This window comes from Drosophila sulfurigaster, chromosome 4, assembly GCF_023558435.1.
Source record: "Drosophila sulfurigaster albostrigata strain 15112-1811.04 chromosome 4, ASM2355843v2, whole genome shotgun sequence".
Taxonomy (NCBI): Eukaryota; Metazoa; Arthropoda; class Insecta; order Diptera; family Drosophilidae; genus Drosophila; species Drosophila sulfurigaster.
The window spans coordinates 283,281-300,439 of record NC_084884.1 but is presented as its reverse complement, the minus strand read 5'-3'; the positions used below and the strand labels follow the sequence as shown (position 1 = coordinate 300,439).

Genomic DNA, 17,159 nt, shown 5'->3' with positions numbered 1-17,159 from the left:
TTCATCACTAGAAGATGAGCAAGACTCTACTTCATCTTCATGCCCAGATTTTTCAGATATTAAATTACTTTTAGATGCCGCATAAGTGGAATCAGTCTCAACCTTTATCTCAAATTTTTTTAAAACAGTATTAATTTTTTCGTTTCCGCTTGCTCAGGCTCGCTTTCCTCGTCACAATTTGAACTGCTGCTACTATAATTCAATATACGCTCTTTTTTTCCAACATTATCTTCTCTATATAATTCATTAGAGAAGAACAATTTTCGGTGCGTTTTAACCTTTGCTTGGATTGATCGTGTTCTATTATTATTATTGAATAAATGTTTAAGCTCTAAGTCTATGGTATCCTCCTTTCGGGTTATTTGGTGCTTTCGAGAACGACGATAATGATAACGTCGACATTGACATCGATTGCGACAAAACTTTTGAAGGCATGCGTGTGGTATACTTGAAACTGTCCTAGTGTTATATTCACTTGTTTCATTGGTGCGGCATGAAGGCGGTTGTACAAAGAACTTATGAAAATCATGTTGAGCATTTTCAGATACCACATGATTTTTATTGTTAATGATGTTCAAATTGTCCATTTCAACGTCAGAAGCAGCGACTCCTACGTTAAAATTGACATTAATAGGCGAAGTGGTTGACGTTGAACTTGCAGGGAATTAATTTTGTTGGGAGTTTTTTATTGTCAATACGATGTGATTGTGATTATTACTACCACTCATCATAGGCTTTTGAACGATTGCATACTCTTCATTGCTATTCTTATCATCGTTTTCGCTTCCCAAATTGCCATCATCCTCATACGCAGGAATGCTATCAACTGATGAATGACTTCGAGTAGTGTAAGCTTCATGTTCATCCAAATCGTTATAGCTGGGATCTGAACTTTTTGATGAGTGTTTCTAGAGCCAGTGGAAATGTATTCACTTGGTTCTTCGCTGCTATTGTTGTTTCTACTTCTGCTTGGCAATGATATTTCTCGCTGAGCGGTAACATTCCCATTCACTGCAATTTTAATTCGTTTTACGAGGGGCTCATTAATATTATCTTCATTTTCATTTTTATTTGTATTAGTTGCTGACAATAGTTTGAATGTTTTTCTACGTTTTTTCGATTTCTTTCGACAAGATCACGTTCAATTTTATATGAAGTTGTCTGTTGATTGCATAAACTTATTCCATCAGCTATCCAAGCGGATTCTTGGTTATTGGCGAACTTAAGTAGATCGCAACTGAGAACTGTGCTGTTATTATTACTAGATTTAATGACATTTCCTCCGGCAGAGCACTGATTTTTGTTTTGGTCGACAAGGGCATCAATATCTACTTTCAAGGGAATAGAACTATCTTTAATCATCTCCAAATTTTCCATGCTTAGGGTTAACGATGATTTAATTGCACCATGCTTTGCCCGTTTTGCGGCCAGTCGACAAGATGGTAAGCACTTTGCAATACCCAAAATGGTGGTATTATGCGAAAATTTCGAAATTTTCTTGTAAAATTCTTATTGAATTGCAAAGAACTTAATTCTTTTGGGATGCGCTCATCATATGTTAATGATCCATACTTGGGAACAACATCTGTACCGTCTTTTACTGAATACGAGTTGCATTGTTGTTGAAACACTTCTGATACATTCGACCTTAAGATTGACGACGACAAGTTATTCTCAATAATATTCCAATTACCATTAATATTTGGAACGTAAAAATTGTGTAAAGCGTTAATGTGGAAGTTCGTAACTTGGTTTGTTTGTATCATGAACCGCTGTTTTGCAACACAGTTTGGGTTCTCAATAACAGTGAAGATCGAAAGTGTTTCTACGACCTTTTCACCATTTTTATTATTATCGTGATCATTATCAAAATTATTACCAGCATTTTGTGCGAGACTAGTTGCGCATAGTAATCTAACATGTTGAACGTTATTACTATCATTATAGGCCGTATCACTTTGTCGTTGTACGTTTTTGGTCGGTTCGACTTTTAAGACGTTTTTCATCATTGAGTGTAAAGGATCGTACTCCTCGTCGAAATCTAAATCAAATATTGATTTGATGGGTTTCGGCGGTATCAAGTTTGGAGCTTCTTCGATTCTGTCATTGGGTTTAACCGTTAGACTATCAAAAGCATTTTTTGGACATGTTTTGAAATGATCATCAATAGCTTCGAGCTTTTCTTCTTCAGAATTTAACTGACTTATTGACTGACTTTCGTTCACAAACTTTGTTTCTTCGTGAATTACACATGTGCAAGGAACTATTTGAGCCTGGTATAATTTTTCAGTATCGTCAACACTTTGTGGCGTGCTTAATCCGTTAACCAACTGCATTAATTCAATTGCGACGTCATTTGTATGATTGATTTTGCCGGTTACTATTGTTTTATTAAATGATGATGGAGCTTGAATAAAGCTACTGATACTTTCCAGCGAAGTGCTTCTCTTAATTTCGACAGACTTGATGCTATCGTGTGATGGGTCCGATGTTATAGTATCACTATCTGTGTTTCCAACATCTAGAAAAAATACAAAATCTTATTATTTTTGGTAGAAATTTATGTAGGATAAAAATTATTGTATCTATAGTATATATATAAAAGAAAGTCGTGTTATGTTAGATCACTTTTAATTCAAGAACGTCAAAACTGATTTAAGTGAAAATTGGTAGGGGTAATTTAGTGCCAGGAGACGGACATAGGATACTTTTTATCCCGTTTGACAGCGCGAGTTATACTCCACCGAAATGGCTGCACTTATAGTAATGAATAACAGTAAGTAGGCTGTGAGCGTATTTATACATTTATCTACAGTCAGCAATGCCGCGAGCAAGACGATCGAATCTTTTTTTTTCTCACATCAACAATGTATGTATTTCCAAACATTATTTCCAATTACAAAAATAATGAATGGTTGAGTGAGCGAGCAATTTTAGCGGCTAAGAATAAAGATGTAGATGACCTGAATTACATAATTAAAATAAGATCATTGGAACAATGCATTCATTAATAGATTTGAATGAATGCGTCACAAATGAAGATGAAGCCACCAACTATCCAATTGAATTTTTAAACTCTTTGATGTGCCTGGCTTACCACGGCACAATTTACGCCTTAGGGTTGGCTCCGTAGTAATCATGCTTCCAAACATTAACCAACCAAAACTGTGCAACGCTACGCGTTTGGTGGTTAGAAAATTGATGAACAATGTAATTTACGCTATACAGACAGACAGGCACACAGCTCCAAGGAATCGAGCTCACCTCACATGATAAAAAGAACAATGTCTATAGTTCTACTGTTAGAAAGATTTAGTAAAAACAGTTTACTACGGCAAAATAAAGGCAAGGGTTCAAATTTAAACTACTAAAAGCTTTCGCTCCAAAAATGTTCGTAAGCTTCAAAAATAATGGGCAATGGAAAATGTTGAGTGTGGACGGTCTGGTGCAAAACAGCAGCGCAGAATGTAAACAAACTTTAACCACCAATTTTTGAATAAATGAGCGATCAAAATCATCAAGAAATTGACGCATTTTTATACCCATAACGTATTACAATTTTATGACAGCAGAAATTGTGTGTAACGTACAGAAGAAAAATGCCTCCTTCGACCCCATAAAGTATATATATTTTGATCAGCGTCAACATTCGAGACGATATAGCAATGTCCGTCTGTCCATATAAACATCTAGATCTCAAAGACTGTAAGAGATAGAGATATAGAGCGTTTGTTATATTTGCACGCAGATCAAGTTTATTTATTTAAAATTTTTGCCATTTCTGCCCCCGACAATCAATAAAAATCGACTGTAGCTTTCTTACTTTTTGTTCACATTTCGTTTTGGTTATTAAAAACGAAAAACTAGTACTCATGTTTTCGCTTTCTCTAGATTCGTTCGATTTGCAAAACGAGCAAGTTGTTCTTGTCGAAATGAAACGGTAATACCTGTTTCCTACATCAAATCGGATCTTACTTACATTTTTTTGTGTTCGTTATTATTAAATTGACTTGATTTTCTGAACTATAATATTTCAAGAATACTGAAACATACTTTTAAAAATGTAGACTTTGTTGGTATTTTGTTAATCGTCCATATTTAAAGACTATGATCTGACAACTCTAACAAAAATATACAAGTAACGACTGTGAGATATCCGCTAACCATTTTGAATAAAAGTAAAATGTTGCGGTAATATTCTCAAAATATTAAAAAAAAATATGCATATATTCTCGATCGGGATTTGAACTCAAGCACCACAACATGTCGGGCTTGCAACCTATCACTAGAGCCAACGCAGTCCATATGTATATAGGTGCTATTTAACTCTAAGCATCTAAGACAATCATCAAAATCAATGCGCAATTAGTTCTTACATCTGTAAGCTTGAAAGGGAATGGAAAAAATAAATCGCATTAAAAATATATATATATATATTATGCTTGTGAAGCCGCTATTTGACTCTAAGCATCTAAGAGACTAGAAATTGCTGTCGTTTTCATCCTCGTTGCAAAACTACATCTGCATACATATACCAATATAGAATAGCATGTAGACACGTATACGCATACATACAACAAATACATAGCAGCGATCTTGGACATACCAAAATATTTCTTTAATAACTTCGACAATTGGTTCTGATCGCAACCAAATTTTTAGTAATCAAAATTACTATATTTGTTATTGTATATACCGAAATTCGCAGCTCTAGCTCTAAATTTACGCTTGTTATTCGACTTTTGTTGATTAGCAAGGGCGGAGGTAGGCGCGGCAAAAATTTGAAATAAACTTGATCTGCGTGCCAACATAAATGCTTAAATAAAATTATAGCTCTATCTCTTATAGTCTCTGAGATCTATGTAGGTGTTCAAACGGACAGGCAGACAGACGGACATGGCTAGATCGTCTCGTCTTTATAGGGTCGAAGATGGCTCCTTCTACCGGCATTAAGTTATAATACCTTTCTAACGGGTGTACAATTTTTTTTTATTTTTTTGTGTTATATTCAAATATTAAATCAAACAAAAAGCTTAAATATGGAATTTAATCGTCAAAGTATATAATATTATTAGTAGTACATTTTAGTACATGTGATATGTCCAATCGTACAATGTGTTGTTGGTATGTTTTTATGTCCGTGCTAACAAATGTATCTGTTTTTATGTGGAGTGTAACTTGTGAGTCTAGGACAAACGAAGCAACTTTAAAGCTGAATGTTATTAACTAAACTGTTAGCAATCAAATAGTGGTTAACATTTTTGACCGATTTACGGCAATACGAGTTGTCATTCAACGTTGTATTAATTTGGGAGCACCAAACCGCCAACAATCTGCTGTGAAGCAGTTTGTTTTGCAAAATATCGCTGAAAATTAATAAAGTAATGCTCAGAAAATCTTAATGAAAGTTAAGCTTAAGCAGTTTTTCGGATTGATTAATATTAATTTGCCAAAAATGCAACAGAAAATGTGCAATGGCTTGCATCCTCATTCAAAATAGAGTTTCCTAAGATGATGTTCCACGTGAAAAGCCTGGTCGTAATCGCATAACGTATACCGAGGGAGGATCAAGTTTAAAGTGAAAATTAGCATTTGAAAAACTCAATGAAACAGAAAATTCACTGTTGTTGCATGCCATTTTGAAAAGTGTTTATATCATTTGAATTGATACATAATGTGAGTTTGAGGTATGGTCATCAAAACTTGAAGCAGGGTCTTGATGTAGTTATATAGTACATTAATACTTATGAGTGGTATCCAATGTCTCCAATTTTGCATAAAGTACTGGTACATTGGCACCAAATTATAGAAACCTCCGTACTTCGTCTAGAAGCTCTCCATGAAAATCAGTTAGAAGCGCGCAAAAATTGTACAAACGCGATTTGCTTTCTCATGCAAGAAAAACGGCAGCCTGAATACTATATCAGATGTGTTTAATAGCATTGGATTTCTCTGACTTAATGCTTTCAACTGTAAATCTAAATGAACACTAAAGGTTTAAATATAGAAAAAAGCTACCAAGAGATGTTACAGCTCTTCTGTAATCTCTTGATATTGAGCTTCCAACAACAGGGGCATTTGTAGACAATAATGATAATCAGGTAGAATAAGTCGGAGATAATGAATTCGAAATTTTCGGGCTGGATTCCTGGAGGAAGAGCTTTGCGAAGAATAAATTATTAACTGGGCATCAAGGTATAGAGTCACAAAACTTAATATGGGGCTCAAATTAATTTTTGATTTAATTTTGCAGGGATCCAAATCAAATTTAAAATGCGAGTTTGCTGAAAATATATTAATTTAATAAATGTAGTGCACATTTATTGAATATATATTACATTAAAATATTTTAACATTTTAGAAAAAATCTAAAGTTGTAACCTTATGATAAGGTGGGCGGGAAGGAAAGCGTGATACAATTGAAAAAAAAAAATCCGAAATTATATCTTTATTTTTAAGTACAAAGTTTCATGTTTCTATCTTCAAAAATGGTAAAAATGTCACAATGAAAACATAAGGATCTCTACGCAAATCTCGCCAATAATGTCGAAACCCATCTAGGCCATATAGATTACATATTTTCATCAGAAAAATTATCTTAGTGAGAAATATTGATAAAATATCCATAAACAAAATGAAGGTGAATTTCCAGTTTATCTTCAATTTTTTTGAAGACGTAACTTTTTTTGGTGTTTTAAGTACCAAGTCTTTCTTAAAACTCCTCTTACAATATTATCCGAGGTTTGGAAGTTCGCCTGAAAGTCAACTGAGACATAGGATTACTTAAACAAGCAGCAAGGGAGGAGTATGATGCAAATGAATTGGTTGATTTTTTATTGTGTGTCGTTTATCACTATTAAACTGTTTGGGTTTTCTGCCGGAGCTGCGTTTAAAACCGTATGCATCCATATCACATACAAATTTGGTGATCACACATCATTTTTGACCCAACATCTTCGATATTTGACTTATATTGAAGCCGACATCGTTATTAGCTTTATTTCTTCAATTTTCTTCATTTTTAATATGCAACCATGCGGCATTTTATTTGAAACTTATTAAATGTTTCATAAAACTATAAAAAAAAATTAAATTCCCACCAAATTTTTCTCTCCAGCAGCAAAAATTGAAATGTGTCGTATAGTTTTGATACACGTGCAGCCTAGCTAAAATTGAAACGTGTGTGCTTTTTTTTACCGTTACTTTAAAACGGGAGATTCAAACAGAGTCAACAATATCTCATTTTGTGCATTACTCTTTGTGCTATCATTCCTCATACTTTGTTTTGATCTTTTCGTTTTCCCATTCTGCCACAAGCGCCGAAAAAAAATGTAGAGGGGTTGTATAATTTTGGGCAGGAGTGTACATTAACTAGTGTGAGATCTATCTGGAAAGGCAATTGAAAATACGAAAGGCATTTTTCGCGTTGTTTACTTCTGACCAAAGCACAAGCCAACTGTTTCAGCAGTAAGAAATGAAACGTTCCGATAGCAAAACTTGACCAAAAAGTTGTGAAAACCGAAGCACCTATAAAACAAAAAGTGAAAACGAAAAGTGTATACCGGAGCATGCCTGAATGAGTTGTGCACAAATAAAAGCGGAATTACAGTTGCCAATAAACAGACAACGAGTGCGAAAGATTTGAACCTGCAGTATGATGCAAAGGTACACAAACCAAATCTCTTACCAAGACATAAGAAGACCAGGCTTGCATTTTATGAAAAGTATAAATGAATTTGAAAAAGTGATTTTTAGCGAAAAAGTTTAGCATTGACGGTCCAGATGGTAACCAAAAGTATTGGAGGGATCCTAGGCATCCAAGAGAGACTTGCCATAAACGAAACCACGGTTGTGGCTCACTTATAGTTTGGGACGCTTTTAGTGCTAAAGGAAAGTCCCCTATATGCTTTGTACCAGGACGGATAAATGCGCAAATGTATACGGATCTCCTAGAAAGTCAACTTATACCATTTGCAGAAGAGTTCCATGACAAGGAATGGGTATTTCAACAGGATAATGCTCCATCGTTGCGATGTAACGATGTCATTCCTGGAATCAAACAAGTAAAAAGTTACGTGCAAACATAACAAATTCTGTCGAAAAAGATTATAGCTCTATCTCTCATAGTCCCTGAGATCTAGGTGTTCATACGGGCAGACAGACGGACATGGCTAGATCGTCTTGTCTGTTGATGCTGATCAAGAATATATATACTTTATAGGGTCGGAGATGCCTCCTTCTACCTGTTACATACAATTTCATGCCGGCACAAAGTTATAATACCCTTCTATCCTATGGGTAGCGGGTATAAAATATACCCCTATTGCAGTGGCCAGCAATAAGTCCGGACTTGAACCCAATTGAGAACCTTTGGCGCATCTTGTCAGCAAAAGTCTACAAGGGTGGAAGACAGTTTGAGTCACTGGAGGGCTTGAAGGAAGCCATTGTTAAAGAATGGGATGCCATCGACACAAACACGATCCAAAACTTGGTGAAGAAAACGGAGATTCTATACCATATTAAAATAAAAATCTTAAGTAATTATTCCTTAATATTTTGCGCTTCTTCAATTTTGCAATTTTTTTTCGCTGAAGAATTTTTTCAATTAAATTTTCTATGTATTAAACATTTTATAACCTAATAAAAATCATGATTATCGAATTTCAATACCAACTACCTATTGAAAAAAATATTTATAAACAAATAAAAAGCTACCCGCTACCCATTTTGAATAAAAGCAAAACATTGCGATATTATTCTCCAAATTTACCAAAAATACTACAACATACTAATAATATACCTAATGGTATATCAATATAGTATCGCATTCAAAATATACCATAGATGGCATAATATACAAGATTGTCAGCCAAAGCAACTAAAACCCCTAGTAAGTAGGCGTTTTGCCCATACAAAAGTATTTTTTAATAACCTCCATAATTTTTATCTGATCGCATCCAAATTTACAAGAATCACAATTACTATGGTTGTTTTGTGTATACCAAAATTCGCTCTAGCTTTAAAATTACGCTTGTTATTCGATTCTTTTTATTTCCGGGGCCTCAGTAGGCGTGGCAAAATTGGAAACAAATATGATCTGCGTACAAACATAAGAAATGCTGTCGAAAAATTATAGCTCCATCTCTTATAGTCTGTGAGATCTAGGTGTTCATACGGAAAGATGGACAGGCGGACATGGCTAGATCGTCTCGGCTGTTTACGCTGATCAATAATATATATTCTAATTACATTTCATGCCGACACAAAGTAAGTTATAATACCCTTCTACCTCATGGGTAGCTGGTATAAAACCCGCCTACATATATCTCAGAGACTAGTAAGATATGGAGATATAATTTTCGAAAGCATTTGTAATGTTTGCACGCTGATCAAGTTTGTTTCAAATTTTTGCCACGCCCACTTCCGGCCCCGCAAATTGACAAAAATCGAAAAAGCATAATTTTAAAGCTATACAATAATGACTAGAGTCTTTGTGATTTCTGAAAATTTGGTTGAGATCAGATAAAAATTGTCAAAGTTATTGATGAAATACTTTTGTATAGGCAAAAACGCCTACTTACTAAGGATCGTAGTTGCTTTGGCTGACAATCTGGTATGTTTTGCACTCTGTAGTATTATATACTGAGTGTAGTACCATACCAATATACCAAATATATATTTTAGTATATTTTTCGGAAATGTGGTACAGCAATATTTTGCTTTTATTCAAAATGGGTAGTGGTATCCCACAGTCAAGCACACTCGACTGTAGCTCTCTTACTGGGTTTTGTTTTGGACCCTGTACTTCTTTGGGAACATCTGCAATATCCTCTCCTGGCTCTTCTATGATAAATCCAATTTTCAAAATTATTATTATTTCTGCTGTAAAACCTAATCTTTTAGGGTTTATCTCATCATATCTTTCGAATAGAAATCAATATGTTTAGTCTAATGTATTTGTATCTAAAACTGTCCAAGTTACTCCAGAGTAGTCACTTGGTTCCTCTATTGTTGACTTTGCTTATAAATGATCTTCCTTCTGTTATAGTGTATTCCCGCGTATGCTGATGACGTTAAGCTTTTCCTGACATTCAATGATTTTCTAGCGGGCTCACGGTTGCACAGGGACCTTAATCATCTTGAAGCTTGATGCACAGTAAATTTGTTAAATTTTAATTGCCATAAATGTAAACCACATCACAAAAACTTTGTATATATCCTTGGTTCGTCCTGTACTTGAGTATGGATCCCTTGTCTAGAATCCCTAGTATATTAAGACAGTGTAGAAACAACTTTTGATCATTGCTCTTCGTTGTTTAAATTGGAACCTTAATATTAAATTACCGAAGTAAACTTTTATTAATAAACCTTGTTGTTTTTATATAGAGACTAATTAATGGTGAAACAGATTCTTTGAAGCTATTAAGACAAATTGATTTACTGTGCCAGTCAGGATCACTAGGAATTTTCTCTCTCTTTTTATTACACGTAAAACAACTAACTATACTTTCCAAATACAAATACAAAAATCTCCATAACGTAATTTGCTCTATCAATTCTTCAACTTAAACTGTTAATTCTACAAATTTCCATCTAGTATGTAATTATTTTTATATAAATATATACATTTGTATACATTTTTATTTTCCTTTTAGTAGTTATATTTTGTTACTTGTCTAAATTCTTATTAAAAGTTCTACTTTGTCCGCGCATCAACAATCCAGAGCTTGTTATAACTGGGCCACTTGATGGTACTGGCGTTAGTACGTCAACGTCCAAATAAATAAATAAAAAACTTCTTAGAGCTAGCAACAAACATTTACGTAACACTGTAATCCTTGTTTCTTGAGAGTTTTTTGCGATTTTATTTCGCCTAGAAGGAATGGGGGTAAAAGTATGAAATTTGGATATGTTGTGAAACATATATTTAAAAGTACAACTGAATTTGTTTTATATAAAAAACAAAATGGCGGCGATATGGTCACCGCTCTGCAATGTGTTTTTAAAATTTTGATTTTTGTGGTTTTGGTGTATAAACCAAGAAGTTTAAATTTCACTAAAAATGTCGACAGTCCTTAGTCAAATAAAAATTGCCCAATCAATACAAAAAATATCTATACGACATTCTCTGCGTATTCGCAACCTAAACATATGGTCCAAATTTCAATCAAAAATTTAAGAAATTGTTCCAGTTATGCTGCGTGCTAATTTTGAAACCTGTGGTTCGAGTAAATTGCGTTTAAAGTTTTAATTTACAATTACATTAGATGTGGCGGTCCCCAAAAAACTCTGAATTGAGGGTCAAACAATTTTTTCTGAATTCTAGGATAGTTTAGCGAAAAAAATGTTTTTTAATCTTACAGAGGTGTTACCCCTTTAAATGAAATTAACCTTTGTAATAAATAGTACAACGGCACAGATGAAAACACTAGGGCACCGTCAATCATGTAGTTTTTATGCATGATGATGAGAACAAGTGGCTAAAATGGCACGATATTTTGCGAGAGAGTTTGACACTTATAGTCTCTGAGATCCAGTGTTTTATACGGACAGACGGACATGGCTAGATCCTCTCGGCTGTTTACGCTGATCAATAATAATAATATACTTTATAGGGTCGGAGATGCCTACTTCTACCTGTTACATACATTTCCTGCCGACCCAAAGTTATAATACCCTTCTACCCTCTGGGTAGCGGGTATAAAACAGTTGCATAGCAATCAACTGTTTCCCATAAAAAGGGATGCTACCTTTTAAAAGATTTTATTCCGGTGATTTCAACTTTTGGCATTTAAGTAGTTAAACTAAACAGATTAATTTATAAAAAATATATTTACTTTTACTTCTTATGTAAGTCGAAAGAAACTTGTGAAAGTGAATACGGGACCATATATTTTTCATTTTTAAAAACGAAATGTGAAAACCAGAGTACCTCTGAAAAGTCATCGATAGACAAGGTGAGGGAAAGCACCTCGGTGTCTCGGCATTCACCCGTGTGATTTTCTAAATTTGAGCAGACACTCATAAGGCACAAGCCATTTCATCATGAGTACAAAAATGATGATCAAGAAGCACAACCATCCGAAAGCCAAGAGTGTCTAATTGATGAGTACCTAAAACGATAAAGTTGACGAAGAATCAAAGGCAAGAGTTCGACACGAACAAAAACATGCAATACCGCCATGATTTTGAGTGGTGAGTGGCACCAGTATACAAAAACTTATGGGTGTGAGTTGAGTCCCGAGTCAGGAGAGTGCCAAATACACTCTTCACGATGTAATATTTTTGATACTCTATTCACTGAATAGTAAATGGTTTTAGTTTTATTTATTCGAAACAGGTTGGCTTAGAGTAAATTGGCTAATTGTTCTTATTTAGCCAGCTCGTCAGCCGCCATAACCAAACATACATAATCGACCAAAACACAGTGGGTACAGTACATATTAAAAGGTGAGTACGGTGGCTCAGAAACATCAAGCTACAAAGTACACTAATGTTAATCTTACATGGCTAATAGACTCGCTGAAGAAAGTTCTAAAAGTTGCCTGACGATTGGTAAATATCTCTGATGTTTAGTAAATTTTGCGCCAAGATTTGAAATGTTTGAAATCTAAAAGTTACCTGTTCATTTAATAAATAATCTAAATTTTAACAAACTATAAGGCAAAATTTAACATCTTGGGATCTTCTTCTTCTTCATCTTCATAAAGATGCTAATAAATTTTAACAAAGTGTCAGCCCAGAGCAGAAATTGTCAATAAAGTGTGTAGAATTGCCAAGAACCTGACAATTTTTGGGATTATGGATTATGGGGCACTGATTTCATTAACTTCACATTTGTTAGCGGGAAAAATTATTAGTTTTTGAAAAATACAGTCGAGTATACTCGACTGTGAGATACCCGCTACCCATTTTGAATAAAAGCAATATATTTTTCGGTATTATTCTCACAATATACCAAATATACTGTAAAAATGCTAAAAATAAACGAAATGGTATATGTGGTATATCGATATAGTACCGCATTCAAAATATACCATAGACGGCGCAATATACCAGATTGTCAGCCAAAGCAACTAAGACCCCTAGTAAGTAGGCGTTTTTGCCCATACAAAAGAATTTTATCTGATCGCAACCAAATCTTCAGGAATCATAACTACTATAGTTATTATTGTACGCTTGATTCGATTTTTTGATTTGCGGGGGCGGAAGTAGGCGTGGCAAAAATTTGAAACAAACATAACAAATGCTGTCGAAAAAATTATACTCTATCTCTTATAATCTCTGAGATCTAGGTGTTCATACGGACAGACACAGACGAACATGGCTAGATCGACTCGGCTGTTGACGCTGATCAAGAATATATACACTTTATAGGGTCGGAGATGCCTCCTTCTACCTATTACATACATTTCCTGTCGGCACAAAGTTATAATACCCTTCTACCCTATGTGTAGCGGGGTATAAAAATTTTATGTTAAATTAACTGAAACCAAGAAATGCTCCGCTTCCCCAGTACAAAAACGGGTTTTCTTTTTTAATTTATTTCAAATTGCGAACACAAACGTAAAATTATCGGACAGACTGTTATATATATTTTCAGTCAGTTGTTTTTCATCCGAGCAGTCGCACTAAAAAATTTACCGATGCCCATTTGTGTTTTTTTTGCTGTGGAAATATTTAAGTGTTTTTGAAAACACCGTATAAAGGGTCTGTGACACCTACATTGGAAGCATTTTCTGTGGCACCCCTGTATATTTAGTATTTATATAGTCGATAGATTAAAGTATTTTGTATGTCAATATGAATAAGCGACCTTTATCGATATTGAACGAAATCAATTGCTTTAAGGATAACCATTGAGTCTTCAAATAGTGTCTCGTATTAAAAATATGCAATTTAAAATAACATATAGATATCTTTGATAATATAAAGCTTACCTTCAATAACATTTGAAAATTTAGATTCGATGCCACTTAAAGAAACATTTGCTGAATTAGTTTCCAATATATGAGGTGAATGCATTGATGTTTCTAAAAGCCGTAAATTAATGTCAGAATAATACACTTAAATATATATAATAAGACGATAACGAACCTGAACAAGATGATGTTGGTCTAGGTATTAAAGATCGGGAGGACTCTCGATTTCGTTGGATAGGATCATTTGAAATTTTGTTAGCAGTTACTGGCGAATATACCACATTTCGATTATAAGAAATACTTAGCTTACGGCTCTGTATTTCATTAAAAAGCTCTTTTGTAGTCTTCACTTTCTTGACACCACTTCCAAGAAAAATTTGTTGAGACAGACTAGATTCTTTGGCAATCAGTGAATCAACGCCTTTTGAACCTTTCTTTCGTCCACGCCTTTTTGGAACTTCAGTCGGAAGATTTTCATTGCGCAAATCCGCCTTATGACTATCGTGTGACAGCAATTGCTGTGGTTTGTTTGGTTCAACAAATGATTTTAAGTGAATCTGTTGGCTCCGTTCTTCAAATGATGACAGCCGACTACACGAAGTGCTCGAGTCATTATTTATATACTCTTCATATATTGTCTTTAAAATAGGTTGCTCCACTTCATTAATTTGACAATTAGTTTTTGGGCCATTGTCATTGTCGTGATTTAAAGTAACATCCTGTTTCACTGTCTTGAATCGGCCTGCAAATGTTAAATCGCATGTAGCGCGGCACTTATTTTGCGAATTTGCAGACATGGAAATGGCATCTCCAGATAAAATCGAGCTCATCGAGCTATTTGACAGTGATAAAATTTCTAGATGACATGAATCAGAAAATAGAAGAGATTAAGACATTCTTAAATGAAATTTTGTAGACATACCTGAATCATTGGGAAACAGTTTTGTCGCCTTTTCGTCTTTAAAAGAAAGGTCATTAAAATCGCTTGATTTTTAAAAGAATTTTTAGTTTTTCTGAATACGTCTCATGTAATAATGAATAGTTTTGAACTTTTTCCTTACGCTTTTTATCTTTTTTTAGTTTTTTTGGCTTTGAGTAGTCTTGGGTAAGAAATGTCGAAAAAGATGAAGTCGTAAACTTTGGTTGAGTAGGCAATTGTCTACCGCAATCATTTTCATCGGAATCGGACTCAATATCGATGACAATCGAGCTCTCGTTAAGTTTATCAGCACCAGACCCAGCTGCTGAAGTTGAATTAGTCGAAAGTTCATTGATTAATGTTGTTGATTTTAGTTGATTTGAATTTAGCTGATTATTCGTTAACTTGCAGGATTCTTCACTATCGGCAATACTTATATGCTGTATCAAGTTTGAAAAACTTGTTTGCTGTTGCAATGAGTCGTTTTCAAATTGAGGAGGATTAGATAAATCGGTGTTAGGTAGTGTGGAGTCAGGCTGATTTGAACAGTACGGTTGACCCGCACTTATATTGTTGTTATCACTTATGGTTGATTCCGTTATATTAATGACAGCAATAGGTTTCGTCGGTTGCGTATCACCGACAGTATGTTGAATGCCAACCATTTCCCGCCATTTTTAAAAGCGATTTGGCTCGACGTGCCAGTTGGTCATTTTAGTCCTGCGGCGCAGTTGATTTATGTATTTGGCCAATCTGGTGGCCTCCAGTTGATCCTTTGTAATTGTAGTTCCTTCCAGTGCACAGATAACGGATAGAACAGCTTCCATATTAACGACCTGTAAATATTGAAAACGATATAAATAAATAGAGTTCTCTTTAGGTATGATGTGGTATAAATTATCACTTACATCATAGTTTTGATCAAGTGCCTGTGATAGGTGTAAGGTCAGTTGTTGAATTTGGTTTTGGTTCATTTATATAGACAAATAACCAAGCCGGCCCGATCCAAGATCCAAGGAACGGCAAGTTCACGTATGATATCTCAGTCAATTATGCATGCAGTGATGTTGCCGTAAGTAACTAAGTAAAAACATTTTTAACTTGAATAAATAAATAACTTGAGTAAATAAATAGTATATAGAATTAATGTGCACATGTACATATCTTAAATGCTGGTCATTAAATTTACAATTTTTTGTTTGCATACTTATGTACACACTGGTCGTCTATACCACATACAATATATACACAGCATATATGTATGACCACATTTTAATGCTTTCAAGAAATATTCTCACATTAAATATACTTTTTATCCTGTTATTAAATGACTACATAATATGTACTCCATCACTGTATTAAATTTATATATTCATAATCTTTTAAAATTTGAAATACATATCATGTACACATGAATGCATACCTTTAAAGGCACACACACACATGAACATAATAAAAATATTTTTGTAGCCACGGATCACAGATTTTACTTACAACTACCTCCAGGGAGTAGGAATAGTTGCTAGCACTTTAAAAATAATATTTTTTCAGAAAAACCGTAACGATAATCTATATTATATTAAGGCAATTCAACACACTCGACATTTTCTGATAAATGCGATAGTGATGGAAGAAATAACGATACATCGAGCACGGATGCATTGCAGAGTTGCACATCGATAACGATAAAAATGCTAATACTGAATAAATAGCTACCATGCGAAGTTTTCTTGTGTTTCCACGTATCTATTGCTTGATGCGATTCAAGTGTTGACACCAACGACTCACCATTCAAACAGCTGTTAGGGGTTCAAGAATAAACAAACTTAGGAAGAAGAAAAATATCAAAGGTAATAGATACATATCAACTAAAAATATTTAATTTAATTATTTAAGGACTTTCTGTAAAACTCATATTCCTGTACAAAGTTGTCAATTTGGTCGTCTTGGTAATTATTAACTATATATCTTTAAATATTTTCTTAAGCCTCTATATATTTACATTGATTTTTACCTTTTATTATTATTTATTTATTTATTATAATGTATCGATTATAAATTAATTTATAACCTGGCGTAAATTTACTAACGCTGACTGCTTTGGCCTTTGGCAATATTGTTATTATTATTACAGTTTAGAATGGGCTGCATCATTGAAAATTTTCGTTAACTAGAAACACTAACCATATAATACATATGTATGTAGATGCTTTAACTCTTGAAGCAAAACGTATCATTCGGAACAGCATTATTATGACCCCAGAAGAGCCGAGCGCTGCGATTGGAACCCCAGACAGAGCCTCTTCGGCTCATTTTGA

At 34.2% G+C, this 17,159-nt stretch overlaps 2 protein-coding genes across 2 annotated transcripts; both read right to left on the bottom strand.

The window, feature by feature from the left end:
- Nucleotides 1-1,319: 1,319 nt before the first annotated feature.
- On the bottom strand, nt 1,320-14,983 carry LOC133846893 (mediator of RNA polymerase II transcription subunit 26-like). Its single transcript, XM_062281603.1, has 4 exons — nt 14,845-14,983; nt 14,098-14,778; nt 13,941-14,033; nt 1,320-2,521 (listed from the first exon to the last, which is right to left on the bottom strand). The coding sequence occupies exons 2-4, from the start codon at nt 14,750-14,752 to the stop codon at nt 1,386-1,388; spliced, it is 1,884 nt and encodes a 627-aa protein (XP_062137587.1). The 5' UTR covers nt 14,753-14,778; nt 14,845-14,983; the 3' UTR covers nt 1,320-1,385.
- A 397-nt stretch (nt 14,984-15,380) lies between these two features.
- LOC133846894 (mediator of RNA polymerase II transcription subunit 26-like) lies at nt 15,381-16,473 on the bottom strand. The gene is made up of 3 exons (XM_062281606.1): nt 16,336-16,473; nt 15,750-15,921; nt 15,381-15,677 (listed from the first exon to the last, which is right to left on the bottom strand). Exons 2-3 carry the CDS (start codon nt 15,813-15,815, stop codon nt 15,519-15,521), a joined length of 225 nt encoding a protein of 74 aa, XP_062137590.1. The 5' UTR covers nt 15,816-15,921; nt 16,336-16,473; the 3' UTR covers nt 15,381-15,518.
- Nucleotides 16,474-17,159: the final 686 nt, after the last annotated feature.